Raw genomic sequence first — 20,758 nt, forward strand, 5'->3', positions numbered from 1 at the left:
CTGACTGAACTGGGCAGTGTATTTCTAGTTCCCAGCATGCTTTGCATTGGGATGGATCAGAAGAGTAACTGTTGAAGTTAAGTGCAGTTCAGTGTGTTTTTAGTAAAGGGAAAGACTTGTTAACGTTTGATGTTATGTATCAGTAATATTTGACATTTAAAAGTTGTGTTATGTTGTGTCGATTTGTTTAGGTACCATTATCGTGAAGTGTAGACCTTGTGGTTATTCTGTGCTGTTCTCAATGAGCTGTAACTGTGCTTATGCCAGTGACGAGAAATGCTTTATTTGATCATTACTTGCATGTTACAATTAACAAGTGATCAAGTGCTGTTGACTAATAGTTTTTATAGAAATAAAGAAAATAAATTCATGTGACGCAGTTCCCAGACTAAATATGGTCATCAATTCTATCCTACTTTATCTAGTTGGAATGACATGATTTATTTAACTAAATGATTTTAAGTTCATACATTAAGATTACTTGCCTGACGTGGTCATACTCAATTCTAGTCAGAATATGAGTCTGATACTGCTCGATTGGGCTGGGATTATGGGGCGTGTTTCAACCGAACCAGGAAAGACATCAATTGGACAGACCTACAACCAATCAGAGCAACGAAGCGACGTCAACAGCGCTCAACTGCACTGTGTTGCCAAGTCCGCGTTTTTTCCCCCGCTGGTTGTTTTCTATGTCCGCGGGTTGAAGCGACTATTATGTGACATATAGACCCATAAATGCGAATTTTAGCAGGCAACCTTGCCAAGATAACACACATTTTACCCCCAAACACCTTTTTTTTTTTTTTTAGAGAACCCCCCAAGAAGCTATTGTTTAGGGCTAGTAGTTGGAGGGTTTTGGTGTTAAAACTTGGCAACCCTGACTGAACGCGCGCTGAAATAAACAATCTTTGCCGGTGAAAAAATACAAGAATTGAATGATACACAGAGTACTTACCCAACATGATCATCATTTTTGAGGGAAATTGTGAAGGTGAATCAGATACAAACAAGCTCTCCGTTTAAGATTTGAACAAATATAATCCAAGCCCCTAAGAGGACGTGCATGACTACGTTCAGGGCTTGACATTAACACCCGCCAAACTGCCAAATGCGGGTAGATTTCAGCTGTGGCGGGTAAGGCAGCCACTCCCACTAGCCACTTTGGCGGGTTGAATATTTGAATATAATTTCAGCCTACAGCCAAATGAAATGCGAAGACCGTCATATCACAAAACTAAAATTGTCTTACAATTCTTTATCGATCAACTTGCAGTAGGTGAAGGCGGGATAGGCGGAATCGCGCTGAATGACAAAAGAAGCGTGCAGAAGCTGTCACACCCACAATCAGTTCTCCTTGTCAGTGTTGGGCAGTACATTTTCTACATTTACATTTCTGAAGATCAAGCTCAAATTGGAAACCAACTGCCAAGTCGCGGATATACTTCACTTTCTACGTTCCTTTCGTAAGAGAAATCGTCTTAAGTTTTAAAAGAATCTATTGTGTCTCTTGAATAAACACCTCTTATTAAAGCATCGGGGTCCAGCCTGGCCACCTCTTGATATGAATGAATGAAACTTTTCCATGGAGAACACACACACACACACAAATATAGGCACGTTTTGTTTTTGCCATGTTGGTACTATTTGGAGCAGGTCTTAATTCTTTTGATACTGTAGCTTACTTTGAGCTGATCTGAGTTGAGTTGTAAATTAACTTAGTTTCCTGCAAAAGTGCCCAAGTCTAAAATTGAGCATAAATGCAAACACTATCATACACATAGGCTACAGATGAGCATACACACACTCTCGACACTTGGTTTTGTTAATATTATGGGATCACATGATTTTGTTGTCAAATCGATTTCGACAATTTTTGAATAGCCGAACTGAAAAAGTATGCATGTCTATCTGCTTTTTTGTCTGTCGAATTTTATTGATCACAGAGATAGCGTTGATTGGAATGAAGTTGGTTCAATGTAAAATTAAATAAATAAAAACTAGCTTAGATATAGTAAACTACTTTTGCCAAGTTGCTGTAGCTTAGCTTGCTACATTTCCTATAGGGGGGTAGCTTCAGTGTAGTGAAGCTTAATTTACGTAGAGTAGGCTATTTCACTCTGCATGTGAAAGTTTGAAAGGGTTTTAAATCTTCAAAATCAAGTAAAATGACTCAAAATCAAGTAATTTAGGCATGCCAAAGTCAACTTTAATCATATAAAATGTAATTTCCAAACTGCAAAATTGTGGCTAGTGAAAATGCTGAGTGGCTAGTAACTTTGGAAAACCACTAGCCACAGTGGCTGGTGAGCAAAAAAGTTAATGTCAAGCCCTGATTACGTTACTGTTTATCATCTGTCCATCATCGTCTAAAGCCCGCCCTGATGATTTCATTGGTCCTGGCATCCAGGCTATAAGATTACAACAAATTCTAACTAAAACTAAAACCAATTCGATTTTGTTGGAAAAGCATAATTCAATTTCCTGGAAAAGCTTTCCTTAATTTAATTATGTTCATTGAACAGTTTTTTGAGTGTGGTATGGAATGAGCATTTTGCCCTTTTTAGGGTTATGTGATATGTCCGGCTGCATTCATTTTCCAGTCAAACCTCACCAGAGTTTGTTTGCAATCGGACCCTAACCCCCTGAAAAATCGGGTCTAGGTCTTCCTGTTTGGTGCGCATCAGGGTTCAGATGGCAGCCTTCACACTTATTCAAATGAACTGCACTAACAGAGCCATCGCACCTGTCGAAACAAACCTCTCAAGTCTGAACACACCCTATGAATCACTAAACCCCATCTTACCTCCCAGCCACAGGAAGTCATTGACAGACCGCAGCAGCTCCACGGCCATGTGATAATGTACGAGGGCGTCCTGCAACATCCCTGCCTGCAGACACAGATCCCCGACGTGCTTCCTCATGCGGCCCTGACAGCGTTTCTTGTAGTGCCTGAGGAAGAGCAGCAGCAACAGGCGTCAGATAAACATTCGGTGTTTAAGCGCAGAGCTCAGTTCTTAATCGACGCTCGCAGCCAAGTGCAGGTGACGTCAGCCATATTTAATTAAAGTTATTTTTATCAGCGGTGGATCAATGTCGTCTCATTTGGCTGGCCTTATATGGAACACAAATATGCTGATGTGGTTTTGCATTAAGCTTTGTCTTCTGTCTTAGCCCAGTATTTACAGACAGAGAGGAAAGCTGGAAGGATGCAGAGGGAAGGGGATGCACAGGCAAAACGGTGGGCATTTCAGCTAAAGGACTCAAAAAGCAACTTGATGTCTATCCCATGGGATGAATAAACTAAAAAATAAAGGAATGTTTATAAACATGAGGAGGTAAAACTGGTGGAAGGACTGCTATAGAGACTGTGCAAGAGGGTCAAGTGTTATTCAATATGTTTTTTTTTTTTTTTACATAAATATATACTTTTACATAGGTATGAAGTACCACTGACCATACAATATTAAATGATCAGCAACAGTAAAAAAAAAAAACATATTTGAAGCCTTTAATATCAGCTTATTTTATCCAATTCAAGCATTATATTGTTTGTCCTATGACTGATTCTAAAACTGTTAAATGTTTCAAGGCCAGATTTGAACTCTAGTGTAAATGCAGTTTAAAATAAATAAACAAACAGGCAACATACTGTAGATTCATAATATTGACAAAAATATCAGTTATACACCAAATAAGTAATAAGGAAAATTGTATATTAAAAGTTAAATGAATGCTACTTATCAACTTATAAAAATAAAATATTGAAATATATAAATATGATTATTATTTTAATTAATAACCAATTAGCCTTTTCACAGCTAAACAGTTGTAAACATTACAATAATTTATTTCTGGGGTTATGAATTGTAATGTTCCTTTATATATTATATTATATTATATTATATTATATTATATTATATTATATTATATTATATTATATTATATTATATTATATTATATTATATTATATTTAGTTCTGTCAAATCAATTAATTGTGAATAACAGCAATATATAATATTTATTATATATTATTTATTCATATTATATTATATTATAATTAGTTCTGTCAAAAGGTTAATTGTTATTAATTAATTATACTCAATTTATTAATTTAATATTTATATATTATTTATCAATATTAGGGATTCATGGATATAAACATTTTATATAATATAATATAATATAATTTATATAATATATGCTATGATATAATATAATATATGCCATAATATAATATAATATAATATAGTGCTATTAAATGATTTTTTGCAGTTAACCACATCCAAAATAAATATTTATAAATTTATATTATATTATATCATAGCATATATTATTATATTATATTATATTATATTATATTATATTATATTATATTATATTATATTATATTATATTATATTATATTATATTATATTATACAAAATGTCTATATCCACGAATCCCTAATTTTGATAAATAATCTACAATTTATTACTTTAATATTTATGGGTATAAATAAAAATATATTTAAAAAGAGAATTATTAAAAAGAACACATCATTTATATTACATTATATTATTAGCCAGAATGTCTAAAATAATCTGTGTATCATCTTTATAAACAGAAACTATATTTATAATCAATATTTAACTATATTTAACAGCTCAAGAATCCACATCCTACAATGGAGCAAACTCAACTAAACTCTTTTATTTGTATTTTTCAAAATGGATGTCATATTCCAATTCATGCTACGACCGTAGATGAGATGAGCACAAAGCTTTGCGTGCAATCACTCATGAATTACTGAATGACATCCATGAACTTCTGCAGTTAGAGCAGACAGAGGGATGATACACTTGATCAAACGCTTGACCCTTACAGGCACCAGGACCCCGAGAATCTTGCCCATATTTCACCTTGAAAACAATCGGCTCAAAGACGACACGAGGATACAAAGATTACACTCTGCTGACAGCTCTTTTTTCCGTTCCTGCACATTGACTTTCATCCCAAAAATGAGTTTGACCTTTCTACTCTAAACTGAGACACAAGAGAATCGAGGTCCAAGCAGCGTGTCACTGAAGGGGAGAGGAAGAGGCTGATCAGGTAAGAATGAACTAAAGCAGGAGACAGAACTACCGGCTCACCTTTTCACACCCCATAATAAACTCACAGGACAGTATGAAAGAAAAGAAGAAAGACAAATAAAACAAGGCAAAACAAGAGGGAAGAAAAAAAAACAACAACCATGAAAAACAAATGGCAAAACTCATGAAACAGGATAGAAGATCATGCACGGTTGACCTACAAGCAAAACCATCATATTCTGGGACTCTTGTGCATCTAGTATTTACCGCTGTCAAATTCAACACCAAATTGTAATACTCCATTTAAAAAAAAATGTTTTAAACAAAGTATAAACAACATTAATGGTGATAAGGCATCTTTCAATGAATCAGTTATTTTCATTATCATGGAAAATAACTGATAAATGGTCAATAACTTTGGTCTAAATAACAGTTTCCCAAACAGGAGTTTGTGAGGAAACAGCAGGAGGTTTAAAGCTAATAATTAATTATATCATAAAAATTTTAAATAAATAAATACATTAAAAATAAACCACAATGTATAAATACATAAATATAAACAAATAAATACACAATATTATATTTAAATATATTATAAATATATAAAACTGAGATCAGAGAAGTGTAAATATGCATATATGGGTTTATATGCATATTTATACTTCTCTGATCTCAGTTTTATATATTTATAATATATTTAAATATAATATTGCATATTTATTTGTTTATATTTATGTATTTATACATTGTGTTTTATTTTTAATGTATTTATTTATTGATTGATTGATTTATTTATTTATTGATTTATCATTTTATGATATAATTAATTATTAGCTTTTTATCAATGATTTAAAAATATTAAAATAAAATTATATATATATATATATATATATATATATATATATATATATATATATATATATATATATATATATATATATATATATATATATATATAAATTACTATACTATTTTATGGGTTCAGCTGACAAAAAGTTTTGGGAATCTATGGTCAAAATAATAATTACAAATTAAACACTAACTAAAACCAGTCAATATAAATGCTAGAAATCAATTTAAGCATCACAACATTATAATGTACTGTACAGTACTAAAAAAACATCCACCGATCAAGCATAACATTATGACTTTCTAATATTGTGTTGGTCCCCTTTTGCAGCCAAAACAGCCCTGACCCATCAAGGCATGGACTCCACTAGGTGTGCTTTGGTATCTGGCACCAAGATGTTAGCAGTAGATCCTTTAAGTCCTGTAAGTTGCGAGGTGGGACCTCTATGGATCGGACCTGTTTGTTCAGCACATCCCACAGATGCTCGATTGGATTGAGATCAAACTCAACCTCAAACTCGTTGTTGTGCTCCTCAAACCATTCCTGAACTATATTTGCTTTGTGGCAGGAGCATTATCCTGCTGGCCACAGACACCATGGAATACCGTTTCCATGAAAGGGTGCACATGGTCTGAAACAATGCTTATGTAGGTGGTACGTGTCAAAGGAACATCCACTTGGATGGGAGGACCCAAGGTTTCCCAGCAGAACATTGCCCAAAGCATCACACTCCCTCCGCCGATCTGCCTTCTTCCCATTGTGCATCCTGGTGCCATGTGTTCCCCAGGTAACCGACGCACACGTACTTTCGGCGGTGGACAGGGGTCAGAATGGGCACCCTAACTGGTCTGCAGCTATGCATCCCCATATGCAACAAACTATGATGCTCTGAGTATTGTCTAGCCATCACAATTCGGCCCTTGTCAATTTGGCACAAATTCTTAAGTTATAGCCCATTTTCCTGATTCTAACGCATCAGCTTAGTATATCCCACCCACTAACAGGTGTCATGATGAAGAGATAAACATTATTATTCACTCTAGCATGTGAATGTTTGTCATAATGTTATGCCTGATCGTGTATATTGATTAGGTTATTTGCAAAGTTACATGTAATAGTGAAATTAAATTATTAGTGTCTATCAAAATTAACTTTAAGTGAGCATTAGATCATGGTAAAGGTCACCTAAATGTACAAAAAAAGAAAGAAAATTCAGCTGATAACAGATATGGTTCCTTTATATTGTGCATCCCTAATAGTTGTGCTTGCATTAGCAATAAGATGGATATCAGCATTGATTACTGAAAAACCCCTATGGGTTAACTATTATGCTGGTCACCAATAAATGAGGTCATTTCTCAGTAGTCTGTCAATTTTGAGCACATTCCCAGAACCCAAACTCACCTGCTGTCTGTGTCCAACCCCACAAAGTCCTTCTTCTCGAACGGCACACACAGCAGTTGTATCTTATCGCCGGATTTATCGGTTGCTCTGTCCAGCCTTTTCGACTCCAGGACGATAAAGATGGACTCAATGAAATCCTCCACCCGCTTCTCCACATCGGGACAGTCGTCGTAGCTGGGGTAGAAGGCCACATCTGTCCGCTGCTGTTCCGCCACCTCGCCCTGCAGCCCGAACACCAGCAGCCGCGAGTCGTACAGCGTGGAGCCGAACACTTCCTTCTGCCCGTGGAAACGGTCTGATGTCTGCGGCCACTCTTTAGCCGTGGCGCAGCTGGTCACCGAGATGAGACCCACGACTTTGCGGTGAGTCTGAAAGTCGCCCCAGTCGTTGTTGTCAGGTGGGTAATGGTGCCGGTATCGGATGAACAGGACGCGCTGGGAATCCCGTATGCTGACCTGGCTCACGCTGACGATGCGTTTGTAGATGCGGAAGAACTGGTCCTCTGGGACAATCCCCACGGGCTGGACCACCACCAGGACCGTCTGATGGTCCTCGGCACACTGCATGTAGTCTGGGACACTCATGTCTGCATACAGTGAATCTACAGGAGGAAAGCAATCCACAAAAACATATAAACTCTTATTACGGCAACTTTCAAAAGAAATCTAAAAGATCTAATCCACTGTACATTTTAATATTTTGATGCCTGATTTTACATGAAGCTGCAGGTCATATTTTCTTTTTTCACACATATGTGTGTGTGTGTGTGTGTGTGTGTGTGTGTGTGTGTGTGTGTGTGTGTGTGTGTGTGTGTGTGTGTGTGTGTGAACTGAATAATCGCGATTACTCACATCCAAAATAAAAGTTGGTGTTTACATGTGTGTGTATTGTGTATAAGTATTATACGTATTATGTGTATATATATATATATGGGGGATGGGGAGGATTTCCCCCATTCTGGTCTATGTATCCCTGTCTCTGCTGAATAATTTTATCATTGTGAATGCTACTTCACAAACCACCAACAGAGCATTTAAAATAATAAACATAAAAATATTTTTGACAACATCGCCAAGTAAAATGTTGAAAAATGAAACTGTAAAATTAGAAATGTACTTAAACTGTTAGACTTTAACTCCTGCTTAGAGACTTTCAGAGATTTGTGATGCTGTTTCACGCGCCTCAATCCATGCAGAGCTTTTCAGAAAGTCAGCGCACACCATAAATATTTGAGAGAGCCAGTATGAAATAAAATATTTCTGCTCAAAACGCACTGTATTGTTGTGACGTAATGCAGATATTATATGTAATAAATTGACGCATAAATGTATTATGATACAGAAAGCAGAAGTTTACTGACACCGTAAGGTGGGAATTATCATCACACATTCATCTTTCTGTGAGTCATCAATAAATGATGGTTCTATTCTATTTAAAGAAATATGAGGTAAACGTAAATTTTTCTCCAAGTGACGTGCCCAATTTTGGATTAAAAGTTGTATGTGGTGTATGAAGCACTGTGATCAAAAATAAATGGAAGCAAACGCCATTGAATATGTACACGTCTGTGTCTCCTTATTTTATTCAAAATATCAATAATCATTGATTGACTTTGCATGTGTGTGTATTTATGTATGTATATGTGTGTGTGTATAATTTAACTGAAAATTCTCCTATAAAAACGACATAAGCAGAAGAAACCAAGGCAGGACGATGAGCATAACTGACCTAATTGAAATGATTGACATTCCACAAACTCTAATTATTCATAAATTTTTCTTCACTAGAAATAAACTGAAAATAATTACCTCAAGGTTCACATCTATTAAAAAACACTTGACACAACTAAGGACTACTGAATTAAGTTTGGTAATCGCCTAACCAGCACAAATAAATGCATACACTGTTCTCAAAACATGTAACGTTAATGTTTTACACATTCATAAACATCAACTAAAGAAAACATTTAACATGCAGCATTATAAACCAACTAGCAGAACAAACAGCCAAATGTTTCAGTCTTGAATGAAACCTTATTGACTCTTTCTGAATTCAGTTTGTTTGGTGAAACAATCGTTGTTTGTTCCCTCAAAATTAAATATATGTGTAACATACATATTTGTGTTTATTTTGGTGCTTTCAAATGCGTTTGAATGAAACAATTCAAAATCATCATCAGATATCAATGTGACAACAGCGCAATGAAGTACGCTATAAACCGCGCAACATAAAGGGTAAGATTTACTCCAAAATATTGCTGACAGAACAATCATAAGTCTTTAAAATGTGTGTGTAAACGCTTGTTTTACTCACAAACGCTTTTCCTGTCAACACTGCTGCTGCTTCTTCTGCTACTGTCTTGTCCGTGAGAGGCGTGTGACTCATACTCGTGTCTGTAAGCGCCCCCTGTTGGATGAGCTCCAACATTCATTACTAAATAATATACCGGTAATATAATATAATATAATATAATATAATATAATATAATATAATATAATATAATATAATATAATATAATATAATATAATATAATATAATATAATATAATATAATATAATATATGCAATAAACGTCTAACGATTAATCAGCTTTTTTTACAGTCTATGTTAATTACATCCAAAATAAAAGTTTTTACATATGTTGTAATTACATACATGTGTGTACTGTGTATAATTAGTATGTATATTTGAATACACACACATACATGTACCTATATTATTTTATAGAAATAGCCTATTGTAAGAAATATTTGCATATTTGTATTGTACTCTGCGCCTGTCAGGAGGAGTTTCTTCCCCCAGGCCATCAGGCTCCTAAACTCAAAACCAGCCTCTTAACATTGTCTTCACTTAATATTCACTTTATCAGTAAGTTCTTCATCATTCACTAACTCACTTTGACATTCTGACAGTGTCAAACTGTTTGCACTTTTTGCCTTTTGTACATGCCCGTGTATTTTTAATGTTTAAGATTACAGTATAATGCAAATAATGCACATTGCCTCTTGTACATCTTAATATTTAGGACTAGTTTACTTTCATGCTAATTATTTTCCATTCTACATTTAATTCTACAGTATGCATTTTTTATATATGATTCTTATACTTTTATTGTTTAATTTTCATTTCTATATTTCCTATTCCCTATATTTTCTATATTTTCTATTACATCCAAAATAAAAGTTTGTGTTTACATGTGTGTGTATTGTGTATAAGTATTATACGTATTGTGTACATATAAATGCACACATATGCATGTGAAAAAACAAAAATAATATAATTTATATAAATATATATACATGCATATACATGTATACAGTATATACATGCAAATAGAAATATACGTAATAACAGCACACAACACAAATATGTAAACACAAACTTTTATTTATGATGCGATTCATTGATTTGATATTTTATTTTATTTTTTAAAGTACAGATTGTTCTAAGGCAGCTTTACAGAAAATATAAATATAAAGGGAAACGCGGGGGGTAATAATTTCTGAATGAAATTGCTCATAATTAATTTTTAATATATGAATAAAATATAAATATAACTTCTGCATTTTAGAGTAAAATGTTCGTATTTAACTAACTGTAACTAAACTAAATATTCCAGGACCTGTTCTACATCACAAATAAATTATAAAATAAAATAGAAATATTGAGCTTGCAAATAGCACGTTTATCACATTTTATACATGTAAAGAGATGTTGATCATCTGCGAGACCGCTCCACTCAGAGGCTGCTCACGCGTCAGGCCTTTCCGCTCGCCTGCAGGCGTTCCTACTCTGCGCCTGTCATATGATCAGCTTCCCGTTTGTTTGTGTTCATGCAGCAAGCTAACCGCTTCCAATATGAAACCTCATCATCTGTATCCAAACTAAACATTTAATCCACACCGAGCCCACCTCAATTACCCAAACAGATCCTACAGAGTCAACATAGACTGACCAAAGGGATTTAAAGCTTAAAAAAAAATATTTAAAATGTCGATTGAGTACGAGGAGCAGCTAGCCGGAAGCCTGGTGGACTCTTTCCCTAAAGATTTCGGCTATGGCGTTGAAAACATGGACATGATGCAGGAAAACCTGGAAAACTCTCCCTCTGCAGACAATAAACCCAGAATCCTGCTGATGGGTCTGAGGCGAAGCGGGAAATCCTCCATTCAGAAGGTCAGATCCCATATGGATACAGCACTTCACTCACAAAAAAAGAACTGTGGTAAATGCTCTGGTTTTGGACACTACTAAGATCATAATACCATGGTGTTCTTTGAAGTACAATTTCTTTAAAAAACGTACTGTGGTAATCCCATGGTATCAGATGGTATTTCCAACGCATACTGAGAATACCATGGTACATCATGTTATTACAATAGTGCCATATTACTAAGAGTACAATGGTATTCTTGGAAGTATACATTTCAAAGTATCTTTATTACCATCATCACTGTACTATGGTACCAGCACAGTACTTGCTTGTAAGGTCAGTATGTTTTTTATGTTATGTTTTCTGCTTTTTCTAAGTGTAACAGTGTAGAAAATTATAGCATTACCATTTTACTATGTCCTAAAGTACCATGGCAATTCCTATTTTGTAAAATATAGATGTGTTTTTTGGATTAATATTTTTTTATTATAATAATTTTTATTATTAGAAAATATCATATTTTAAGTATTATTTAAAATATCATATATTTGTGTTGGGCTGCAACAATATCCCAGCAGGTAATGCATTGAAGAATGTGTAATGAAAACAAACTGATCTGTGATGATACAAGCTCTTCTCATAATTGTATATTTTCCATTCATATTATAATATTATATATTTGACATATTATAATTATTTTATAATGTTATAAAATATTATCCATTCCCATAATATTTTTATTTCAGGTCAGATGAATTGCGCTTCTATTGATGCTTGTTGACTGAAGTCAAGTTAAAATAAATGTTTACTTTCTTAGTACATTTCTATGATCATATCATGCAAAATTCATCAGTGCATGTTATTGCAAAATATTAATCATTGTTTTATGAAACGACTACAAGTTCTACTGACATATGGTGCCTAGTGAATATAGGTATACCTATATTTTTACCTTGCAAATATTATATTATATTATGTTGTATTATATTTAATAACTGTAGTTAAAATAAATAATATTTCTTTTTATTATTAAGTAACATTTAATGCTGCTTAAAATCCCCTGTCCTCTGGAACTAATTTTCTGTTTATTTTTGTCATTTGTGTATTTATAAGATGTATTTATTACATGTTTATAATCAATTAATTAATATATCAGATCTGTTTTTAATATCTATATGTCCATATTCACATCTCAGGTGGTGTTTCATAAGATGTCTCCCAATGAGACGCTCTTCCTGGAGAGCACCAACAAGATCTACAAGGACGACATCTCCAGCAGTTCCTTCGTAAACTTTCACATATGGGACTTTCCAGGGCAGGTGGACTTTTTTGACCCCACCTTCGATTACGAGATGATTTTCAGGGGCACCGGCGCGTTAATTTTTGTCATTGACGCTCAGGTAAGCCGACACGGGCAAAATATGAGAGTGGTTCTGCGAGTGATTGGCACTCAAACTGCATACTTTCGTTTTCCTTGTTTGGCATGGCAATTGGCTCCATTCCTGGCTGTTATTAACATTGTTTGGATGTGTCTCTGTCTCTGTAGGATGACTATGTAGAAGCATTAGGGCGGCTACATCTGACGGTGTCGCGGGCGTTCAGGGTGAACCCGGAGATCAATTTCGAGGTGTTTATACATAAGGTGGACGGTTTATCGGACGATCATAAGATAGAGACGCAGAGAGACATTCATCAGAGAGCTAATGATGATCTAGCTGATGCCAGTCTGGAAAAGCTTCACCTCAGGTTGGTCGTCCTGACGCACTGATCAGTTTGCCTTGATACAGTCTAATGACAGATAGCGAGTGTTTGATAGGATTACGCTTGTTTTCAGCTGGGCTACAGCGAGTCTCAGCAAGTAATGCGTCAGTGTTGAGCAGTGATGTTATTGGTCAATAAAACTATAACTTAAAATGTGTTTTCGCTAACTGAAATAAAGCTAAAATCAAATATAAATATTACATTAAAAAACTAAAACTTAAGAACTGTTTTGAAAATGAAAAATGTTGCCTTGACACCTGACTGAAATAAAAATAAATGAAAGTTAAATGTTAGACATGTTAATAAAAATCACACGTAACTTAACAAAATAACTAAAACTTACAATGAAAACTGAAAAATATATAAAAAAAATTGTGCTGTCAAATCACATCTTGCATAAAAGTTTAGTTTGCATAATATAAACCAACCAGGCATAACATTATGACCACTCACAGGTGAAGTGATTAACACTGATTATCTCTTCATAATGGCATCTGTTAGTGGGTGGGATATACACAAATCCGCCGCGAACTTTATGGGCGCCGCCATCTTGCCTGCCGCCATTACTGCGTGCCTGCGAAGTGCGTGACGGTGTGACACTTGCCGGTGTCCTCTAATGACATTTCAATGAAAGCGGATCCTGCACATTAAATAAAATGTCTGGTGAAAGGGAACATTGGGTAGATGATGTCAGGCATTGGCCAAAACTTACAGAAAGGTAATTTATTGACAACAGGATGTATTAATGTATAAATGCGTCTGCCAAATGTAATGTAATTAAGACAGCAATAAAACTGAACACTGTCATTGTGAGCTGTGTTGCTAATATTAGGGCCCTGCTTTCCGTGATCACGGAATTGTTTTACACAAACACGTTTTAAGAACATGAAATAACGAACAGTTATGAGGACTTATGCTGCACTTAGAGCAGCGCGCGGCAGTAATGCACGACGCGCTGTAAATGATAACAGAAAATAAATAAAACATACGTGCCTGTTACAAAGGGACTTTAAGTCACAATTACACAAATGTAACTTCGTAGTTTTCTCTATTGTTACTGACATATTATGGTACGAGTCCACTGCCTGAAAACCTCACGACACTGTGATTCATACGCAGCGGCTGATCTGTGATGTAGGATGCAGTATCTGGCCAATCCATCCCGAACTCATGCCCTGTAGTTTAGGTTCTGACGCTTATCGCATGCCAGATGATTAATAAAATAATCTTATACCTGTAGGAAGCTAGATCTAGATGTATTCTATTGCTACAACTGGTCGTGGCTATTTATTGCAGCTTGTGAACATGCATGAGCACATCGGTAGGTCACGCAAGTTTACGTGCTGATTTAATAAGGCCATATTTTTTGTAACTGATCATTTCATATATGTCTAACGTTAATTGTGACTAGGTCCGTTTGTAATGGACACATATGCTTTAATTATTCTCTGTCTTTAAGTGGTTTTCTTTACGTTCATCACAGCGCGCCGTGCATTACTGCCGCGCGCTGCTATTTATTTATATATTAATCAATTAATTGTATTATTATTGAAAGTATCAAGATTTACAAACAAATATCTCTGCATAAAATCAACTTCTTCGAATTCGAAATAGGATACAGAAAAGATATAGCCTGAGGGAGCAGCTCTTAATATCCTGAATACAAACAGGGGGAAAAATAATAATAGTATGCATTCGTAACAAAAATAAAATTAATTTATAAGGGAAAAAAAGGTAGGCTATTACAACATGACATGAGGGGAGAATCAGTCATTGTTAAGCTATTATCCTCATTTGAGAAGTGTTTTCGTGTACGCACTGCTCTAAGTCCTTAGCAGCAAGGCACGCAGTAATGGCGGCGATGCTTCACTTCGGTGTTTCGCCGGATTTGTGTATATTAGGCAGCAAGTGAACATTTTGTCAACTTGATGTGTTAGAAGCAGGAAAAATGGGCAAGTGTAAGGATTTGAGCGACATTTGAGGGTGTTCCAGGTCTGTAGTGGTCAGTATCAAAAGTGGTCCAAAAAAGGAAAAGTGATGAACCGGCGACAGGGTCAAGGCTCATTGATTCACATGTGGAGTGAAGGCTGGCCCGTGTGGTCTGATCAAACAGACGAGCTACTGGAGCTCAAATTGCTCAAGAAGTTAATGCTGGTTCTGATAGAAAGGTGTCAATATACACAGAGCATCACAGTTTGTTGCATATGCAGTCACGGTGCCCATGCTGACCCCTGTCCACCGCCGAAAGAGCCAACAGTGGGCACGTTAGCATCAGAACTGGACCGCGGAGCTATGGAAGAAGGTGGCCTGGTCTGCTGAATCACGTTTTATTTTACATAACTTGGATGGCCGGGTGAATAAGTCTACCTGGGGAACACATGGCACCAGGATGCACTATGAGAAGCAGGCAAGTCGGCGGAGGCAGTGTGATGCTTCGGGCAATGTTCTGCTGGGAAAACTTGGGTTCTGCCATCCATGTGGATGTTACTTTGACATGTACCACCTAAGCATTGTTGCTGACCATGTACAACAATTTCATGGAAACAATTTCACCTGGTAAAAGGTCATTTCACCTGGTGTCTGTGGCCTCTTTCAGCAGAATAATGCATCCTGACACGAAGTAAAAATGGTTCAGGAATGGTTGAGGAGCACAACAACGAGTTTGAGGTGTTGACTTGGCCTACAAATTTACCAGATCTCAATCCAATCGAGCATCTGTGGGATGTGCTGAACATACAGTCCGATCCATGGAGGCCCCACCTTGCAACTTACAGGACTTAAATGATCTGCTGCTAATATCTTGGTGCCAGTTACCACAGCACACCTTCAGGGGTCTAGTGGAGTACATGCCTTGATGGGTCAGGGCTTATTTGGCAGCAGCAGAAAAGGGACCAACAACATTATTATGGTCATAATGTTATGCCTGATGTAGTGAATTTCCCTATATATTGTTATTCCAGGCAGATGAATAGTTATTTTACTGATCAAGTCTATATGATATTTTTTCTTTGCTGACATTACCAAGGACTCACAACCCAGGAAAAATGATGTTAAACCAATATTATGAGAGTCTACTTTTTTCTGCCCAATTACAAATCCTGTTGGATATAGTCAAGGCCCACATTAAGGCAAATTCTTTATATTTTTTCTTTTTGAAGCTCATTTTCTGGCATTCTGGATGTCATTTGTGTATTATGAATGAATATATTACTGTTTGTTTGTTTTCAGTTTCTATCTCACCAGCATCTATGATCACTCCATATTCGAGGCCTTCAGTAAGGTGGTCCAGAAGCTCATCCCTCAACTGCCCACACTGGAAAACCTCCTCAACATATTCATTTCGGCACGTACACGGCTGCTTTACTCGTCCAGATTGCTTCTGAAATGCTTCCAGTATCCATTAAATGTCCAACTTTGCTTTTGTTTCAGCTCTAAATGCTGTTTCTGGTGTTTATTACTGCACATACGAGACAAAGAACTGATAAGTGTATATTTGTGCATGCATTGTTCCCTCTCAGAATTCTGGGATTGAGAAAGCGTTCCTGTTCGATGTGGTCAGTAAGATCTACATCGCCACGGACAGCTCTCCGGTGGATATGCAGTCGTACGAGCTCTGCTGTGACATGATCGATGTTGTCATTGACGTCTCGTGTATTTACGGGTGAGAAGCTGAACATGAAAGCAGATGAATATATGTCCACCCTGAACACCTGCTATATATATATATATATATATATATATATATATATATATATATATATATATATATATATATATATATACACACTCTCCCTAAAGGATTATTAGAAACACCATACTAATACTGTGTTTGACCCTCTTTCGCCTTCAGAACTGCCTTAATCCTACGTGACATTGATTCAACAAGGTCCTAAAAGCATTCTTTAGAAATGTCGGCCCATATTGATAGGATAGCATCTTGCAGTTGATGGAGATTTGTGGGATGTACATCCAGAGCACGAAGCTCCCGTTCCCCCACATCCCAAAGATGCTCTATTGGGTTGAGATCTGGTGACTGTGGGGGCCAATTTAGTACAGTGAACTCATTGTCATGTTCAAGAAACCAATTTGAAATGATTCGAGCTTTTTGACATGGTGCATTATCCGGATGGAAGTAGCCATCAGAGGATGGGTGCATGGTGGTCATAAAGGGATGGACAAGGTCAGAAACAATGCCCGTGGCATTTAAATGATGCCCAATTGACACTAAGGGGCCTAAAGTGTGCCAAGAAAACATCCCCACACCATTACACCACCACCAGCAGCCTGCACAGTGGTAACAAGGCATGATGGATCCATGTTCTCATTCTGTTTACGCCAAATTCTGACTCTACCATCTGAATGTCTCAACAGAAATCGAGGCTCATCAGACCAGGCAACATTTTTCCAGCCTTCAACTGTCCAATTTTGGTGAGCTCTTGCAAACTGTAGCCTCTTTTTCCTATTTGTAGTGGAGATGAGTGGGACCTGGTGGGGTCTTCAGATCTTGTAGCCCATCCGCCTCAAGGTTTTGCGTGTTGTGGCTTCACAAATGCTTTGCTGCAACTGCAATGTGATTGGTTGTTTAGATAATTGCATTAATGAGAAATTGAACAGGTGTTCCTAATAATCCTTTAGGTGAGTGTATATATACAATATTTTGAACTTGTATCCTTTTTATGCTGGCGGTGTAAGATATATATGTAACATATTGTATCCTCTATTATGATTTTTTTTGTCCATTTGTATAGTCTAAAAGACGACGGCAACGGTAATGCTTATGATAAAGAGTCTCTGGCCATCATAAAGTTGAACAACACCACAGTGCTTTACCTGAAGGAGGTCACCAAGTTCCTGGCTATGGTCTGCATCCTGAGAGAGGAGAGCTTTGAGAGGAAAGGTACAGAATTTTGACATAAAGTGTCATTTAGACTGCAGGTCTCTATTTTTTTTACCACCGTGTCCTTTTATGCTCTTTGTATTGTTTCTTAATTAAAGAATATTGTGCTAATAATATGCTATTCAGAACATATCTCACGTCTCGATCTTCCACAGGTTTGATAGACTATAACTTCCACTGCTTTCGAAAGGCCATCCACGAGGTGTTTGAGGTGAGCGGCTCCACCCAGAGGACAGGAGCGGCGGTGCAGTCCAGCCCCCCCAGCAGCAGCAGTAACGGTCTGTCCCGGCTCAAATCAGCGGCAATGAACGGGACACCCAGGAGCCTGGTTTAACCCAGGACCCACGGACCTCTAAGAACACAGGGCCTTCACACTAGTGCGCTGAACATGCGCTAAGGTACATGTGAGATTACTGGAGCGTTTCTCTAGCTATACCTGCTGTTCCAGGACCTGAGAGACACAACAGGACACTCATACAGGAGAGACTACATTGCTGCTTTTTATGATATTTTGGTGTGTGTGTGTGTGTGTGTGTGTGTGTGTGTGTGTGTGTGTGTGTGTGTGTGTGTGTGTGTGTGTGTGTGTGAGAGAGAGAGAGAGCATCAGCTGTTGTAATAGAGGGATATACAAAACTATAGTTTAGCCAACAGAATGAGGCACAATGAAATGGTGTTGCTCTGAGCAAATCTATACTCAAAGCTAGTGAGATGCCTATCTTTTTTTTAATGTATTTGTGTTTAAGATGGATAAAAGTGCTGTCTAGGTTGGGCGCTCACTAAGTTTCAAAGCACATCCCACTTTTCAGTGGTTTTAGTTTGATCTCAAACATTTTCCAAGTGATATTTCACCAAAAAATCAAAATGAGAAAATTGCTTACATAAAATGTAGGTGCATTAAAATGTTTACGCTGCTTTTAACAAAACGCAACATTTTACCCAAATTCTTATCATTGCTGAAAACTGTAACTTTGTTTGTAATTCTCAGTTTTTCATTACTTTCATGCAGTATTTGTATTGTAATTAATACTGTATTATTTAAATCAGTATAAATATTTAGTGTATGAATTCTTTACCATTTAAAATAATATATTTTTTCATATTTTTTGTGAGAATAACGTTTTTTTTTTTTACAGTATTAAAAATGGTGCTTAATTTTCATCAAGATATTGTCACAATGTAACAAGTAAATTAGAAATAGACTTCATTTTCTTTAAGCAATATCTTTCCTATTTCATTCTTTCGATTTTGGGTGAAATATGACCCGGACATGTTTGATTGACCCATGAAACAGATCTGTTAATGCTGTTTCACAAAATCCCCAGACCAGCCCATCTTTAAGATTGCCGTTGTTAATATTGGCCAGCTCTGTGATTGTTTTGGCTGTCGCTGTTATTTACTCCCGACCTACACAAAGGGAAAATAAAGGGAAAAAATGCTAAAGACGTTTATGAACGTCATCATGTTTCTGTGAACTTTGAGCAAAATGAATCACGTACAGACACTTTTTAAGCATCGGCCCAGACTAACAGGAAGTGTGTGTTTTGCCATTAAGTGGTTCTTGCACAGTTCTGATATAATGAGATATGTGGGAACACAGAATAATAATGCTCAAGTTTGTTGAACATGAGATAAAGGTATTATGTTTTCATATGTGAAGTCCCAGGGTCCAAAATAACCAGTTTTCCTTTTTTTTTTTACATGATTCATTGTTTTAGTCATATTCAAAAATTCCCCTTTCTTGAATTGATATAATGTGTGTCTCTGTAAATGTGTGTACAAGAAACTCACTGGTGTGCGTGTGTGTGTGCGTGCGCGTGCGTGTGTGTGTTTCTTTTTTCTAATAAAGTGTAAAAGAATAAGATATTAATTTTGTGATTGAATTATAAAGATTATTACTTGTAAAATATCCAGAAAATGAGATTTGTTTACTTATGGTATATTTTGTCTCAGAGCACGCTGATAAATTAAAGCTATATTCATTTGAGCCCTTGTCTGAGTCGTGTGTGTGTGTGTGTGTGTCTGTGTATGTCTGTCTGTGCGTGTCTGTCTGTCTGTCTGTCTGTGTGTGTGGGCGTGTAATCCCTACGTTATGGGGACAAAATGTCCCCACAAAGTTGGCAATATCTGAAATCCTTGTCCTTGTGGGGACATTTTTAGGTCTCCATGAGGAAAACATCTTATAAATCACACAGAAGAAGTTTTTTGAGAAAGTAAAAATGCAGAATGTTTCCTGTGATGGGTAGGGGCAGTGTAAGGGGATAGAAAATACGGTTTGTACAGTATAAAAACCATTACGCCTATGAAAAGTCCCCATAAAACATGGAAACACTACGTGTGTCTCTCTCTGTGTGTGTGTGTGTGTGTGTGTGTGTGTGTGTGTGTGTGTGTGTGTGTGTGTGTGTGTGTGTGTGTGTGTGTGTCTGCGTGTGTGTCCGACCGTCCGTCCAGGTGGGCTCTTCAACCTGCATGCACACAGACGTGTCACTGTGTTTGGACCTAAATTGAGGTACACATGAGGAGCTTATAAATCATACAGAATGAGTTATTTTGAAAATGTGTTGTGATGAGTAAATTAGGGGTAGGGTTCGTGTACTGTAAGGGGATAGAATATACGGCTCGGTTTGT

General features: G+C 36.5%; 2 protein-coding genes across 3 annotated transcripts in view; one reads left to right on the forward strand and one right to left on the reverse strand.

Annotated features, from left to right (window-relative positions):
- The window catches only part of trappc9 (trafficking protein particle complex subunit 9), a 288,563-nt gene extending 278,846 nt beyond the window's left edge, over nt 1-9,717 (reverse strand). For both annotated transcript variants that reach the window (XM_067426626.1, XM_067426625.1), the window contains exons 1-3: nt 9,637-9,717; nt 7,324-7,924; nt 2,804-2,949 (exon numbers count right to left, since the gene is read on the reverse strand). In XM_067426626.1, the coding sequence (XP_067282727.1) occupies nt 2,804-2,949; nt 7,324-7,907 (730 nt within the window). In that variant the 5' untranslated portion in view covers nt 7,908-7,924; nt 9,637-9,717. The remainder of the gene's footprint in view (nt 1-2,803; nt 2,950-7,323; nt 7,925-9,636) is intronic.
- A 1,406-nt stretch (nt 9,718-11,123) lies between these two features.
- rragcb (Ras-related GTP binding Cb) lies at nt 11,124-20,117 on the forward strand. Its single transcript, XM_067426049.1, has 7 exons — nt 11,124-11,498; nt 12,672-12,875; nt 13,022-13,221; nt 16,465-16,579; nt 16,755-16,897; nt 17,985-18,133; nt 18,289-20,117. Exons 1-7 carry the CDS (start codon nt 11,313-11,315, stop codon nt 18,465-18,467), a joined length of 1,176 nt encoding a protein of 391 aa, XP_067282150.1. The 5' UTR covers nt 11,124-11,312; the 3' UTR covers nt 18,468-20,117.
- Nucleotides 20,118-20,758: the final 641 nt, after the last annotated feature.

This window comes from Pseudorasbora parva, chromosome 19 (assembly GCF_024679245.1).
Source record: "Pseudorasbora parva isolate DD20220531a chromosome 19, ASM2467924v1, whole genome shotgun sequence".
In the NCBI taxonomy this organism is placed as follows: Eukaryota; Metazoa; Chordata; class Actinopteri; order Cypriniformes; family Gobionidae; genus Pseudorasbora; species Pseudorasbora parva.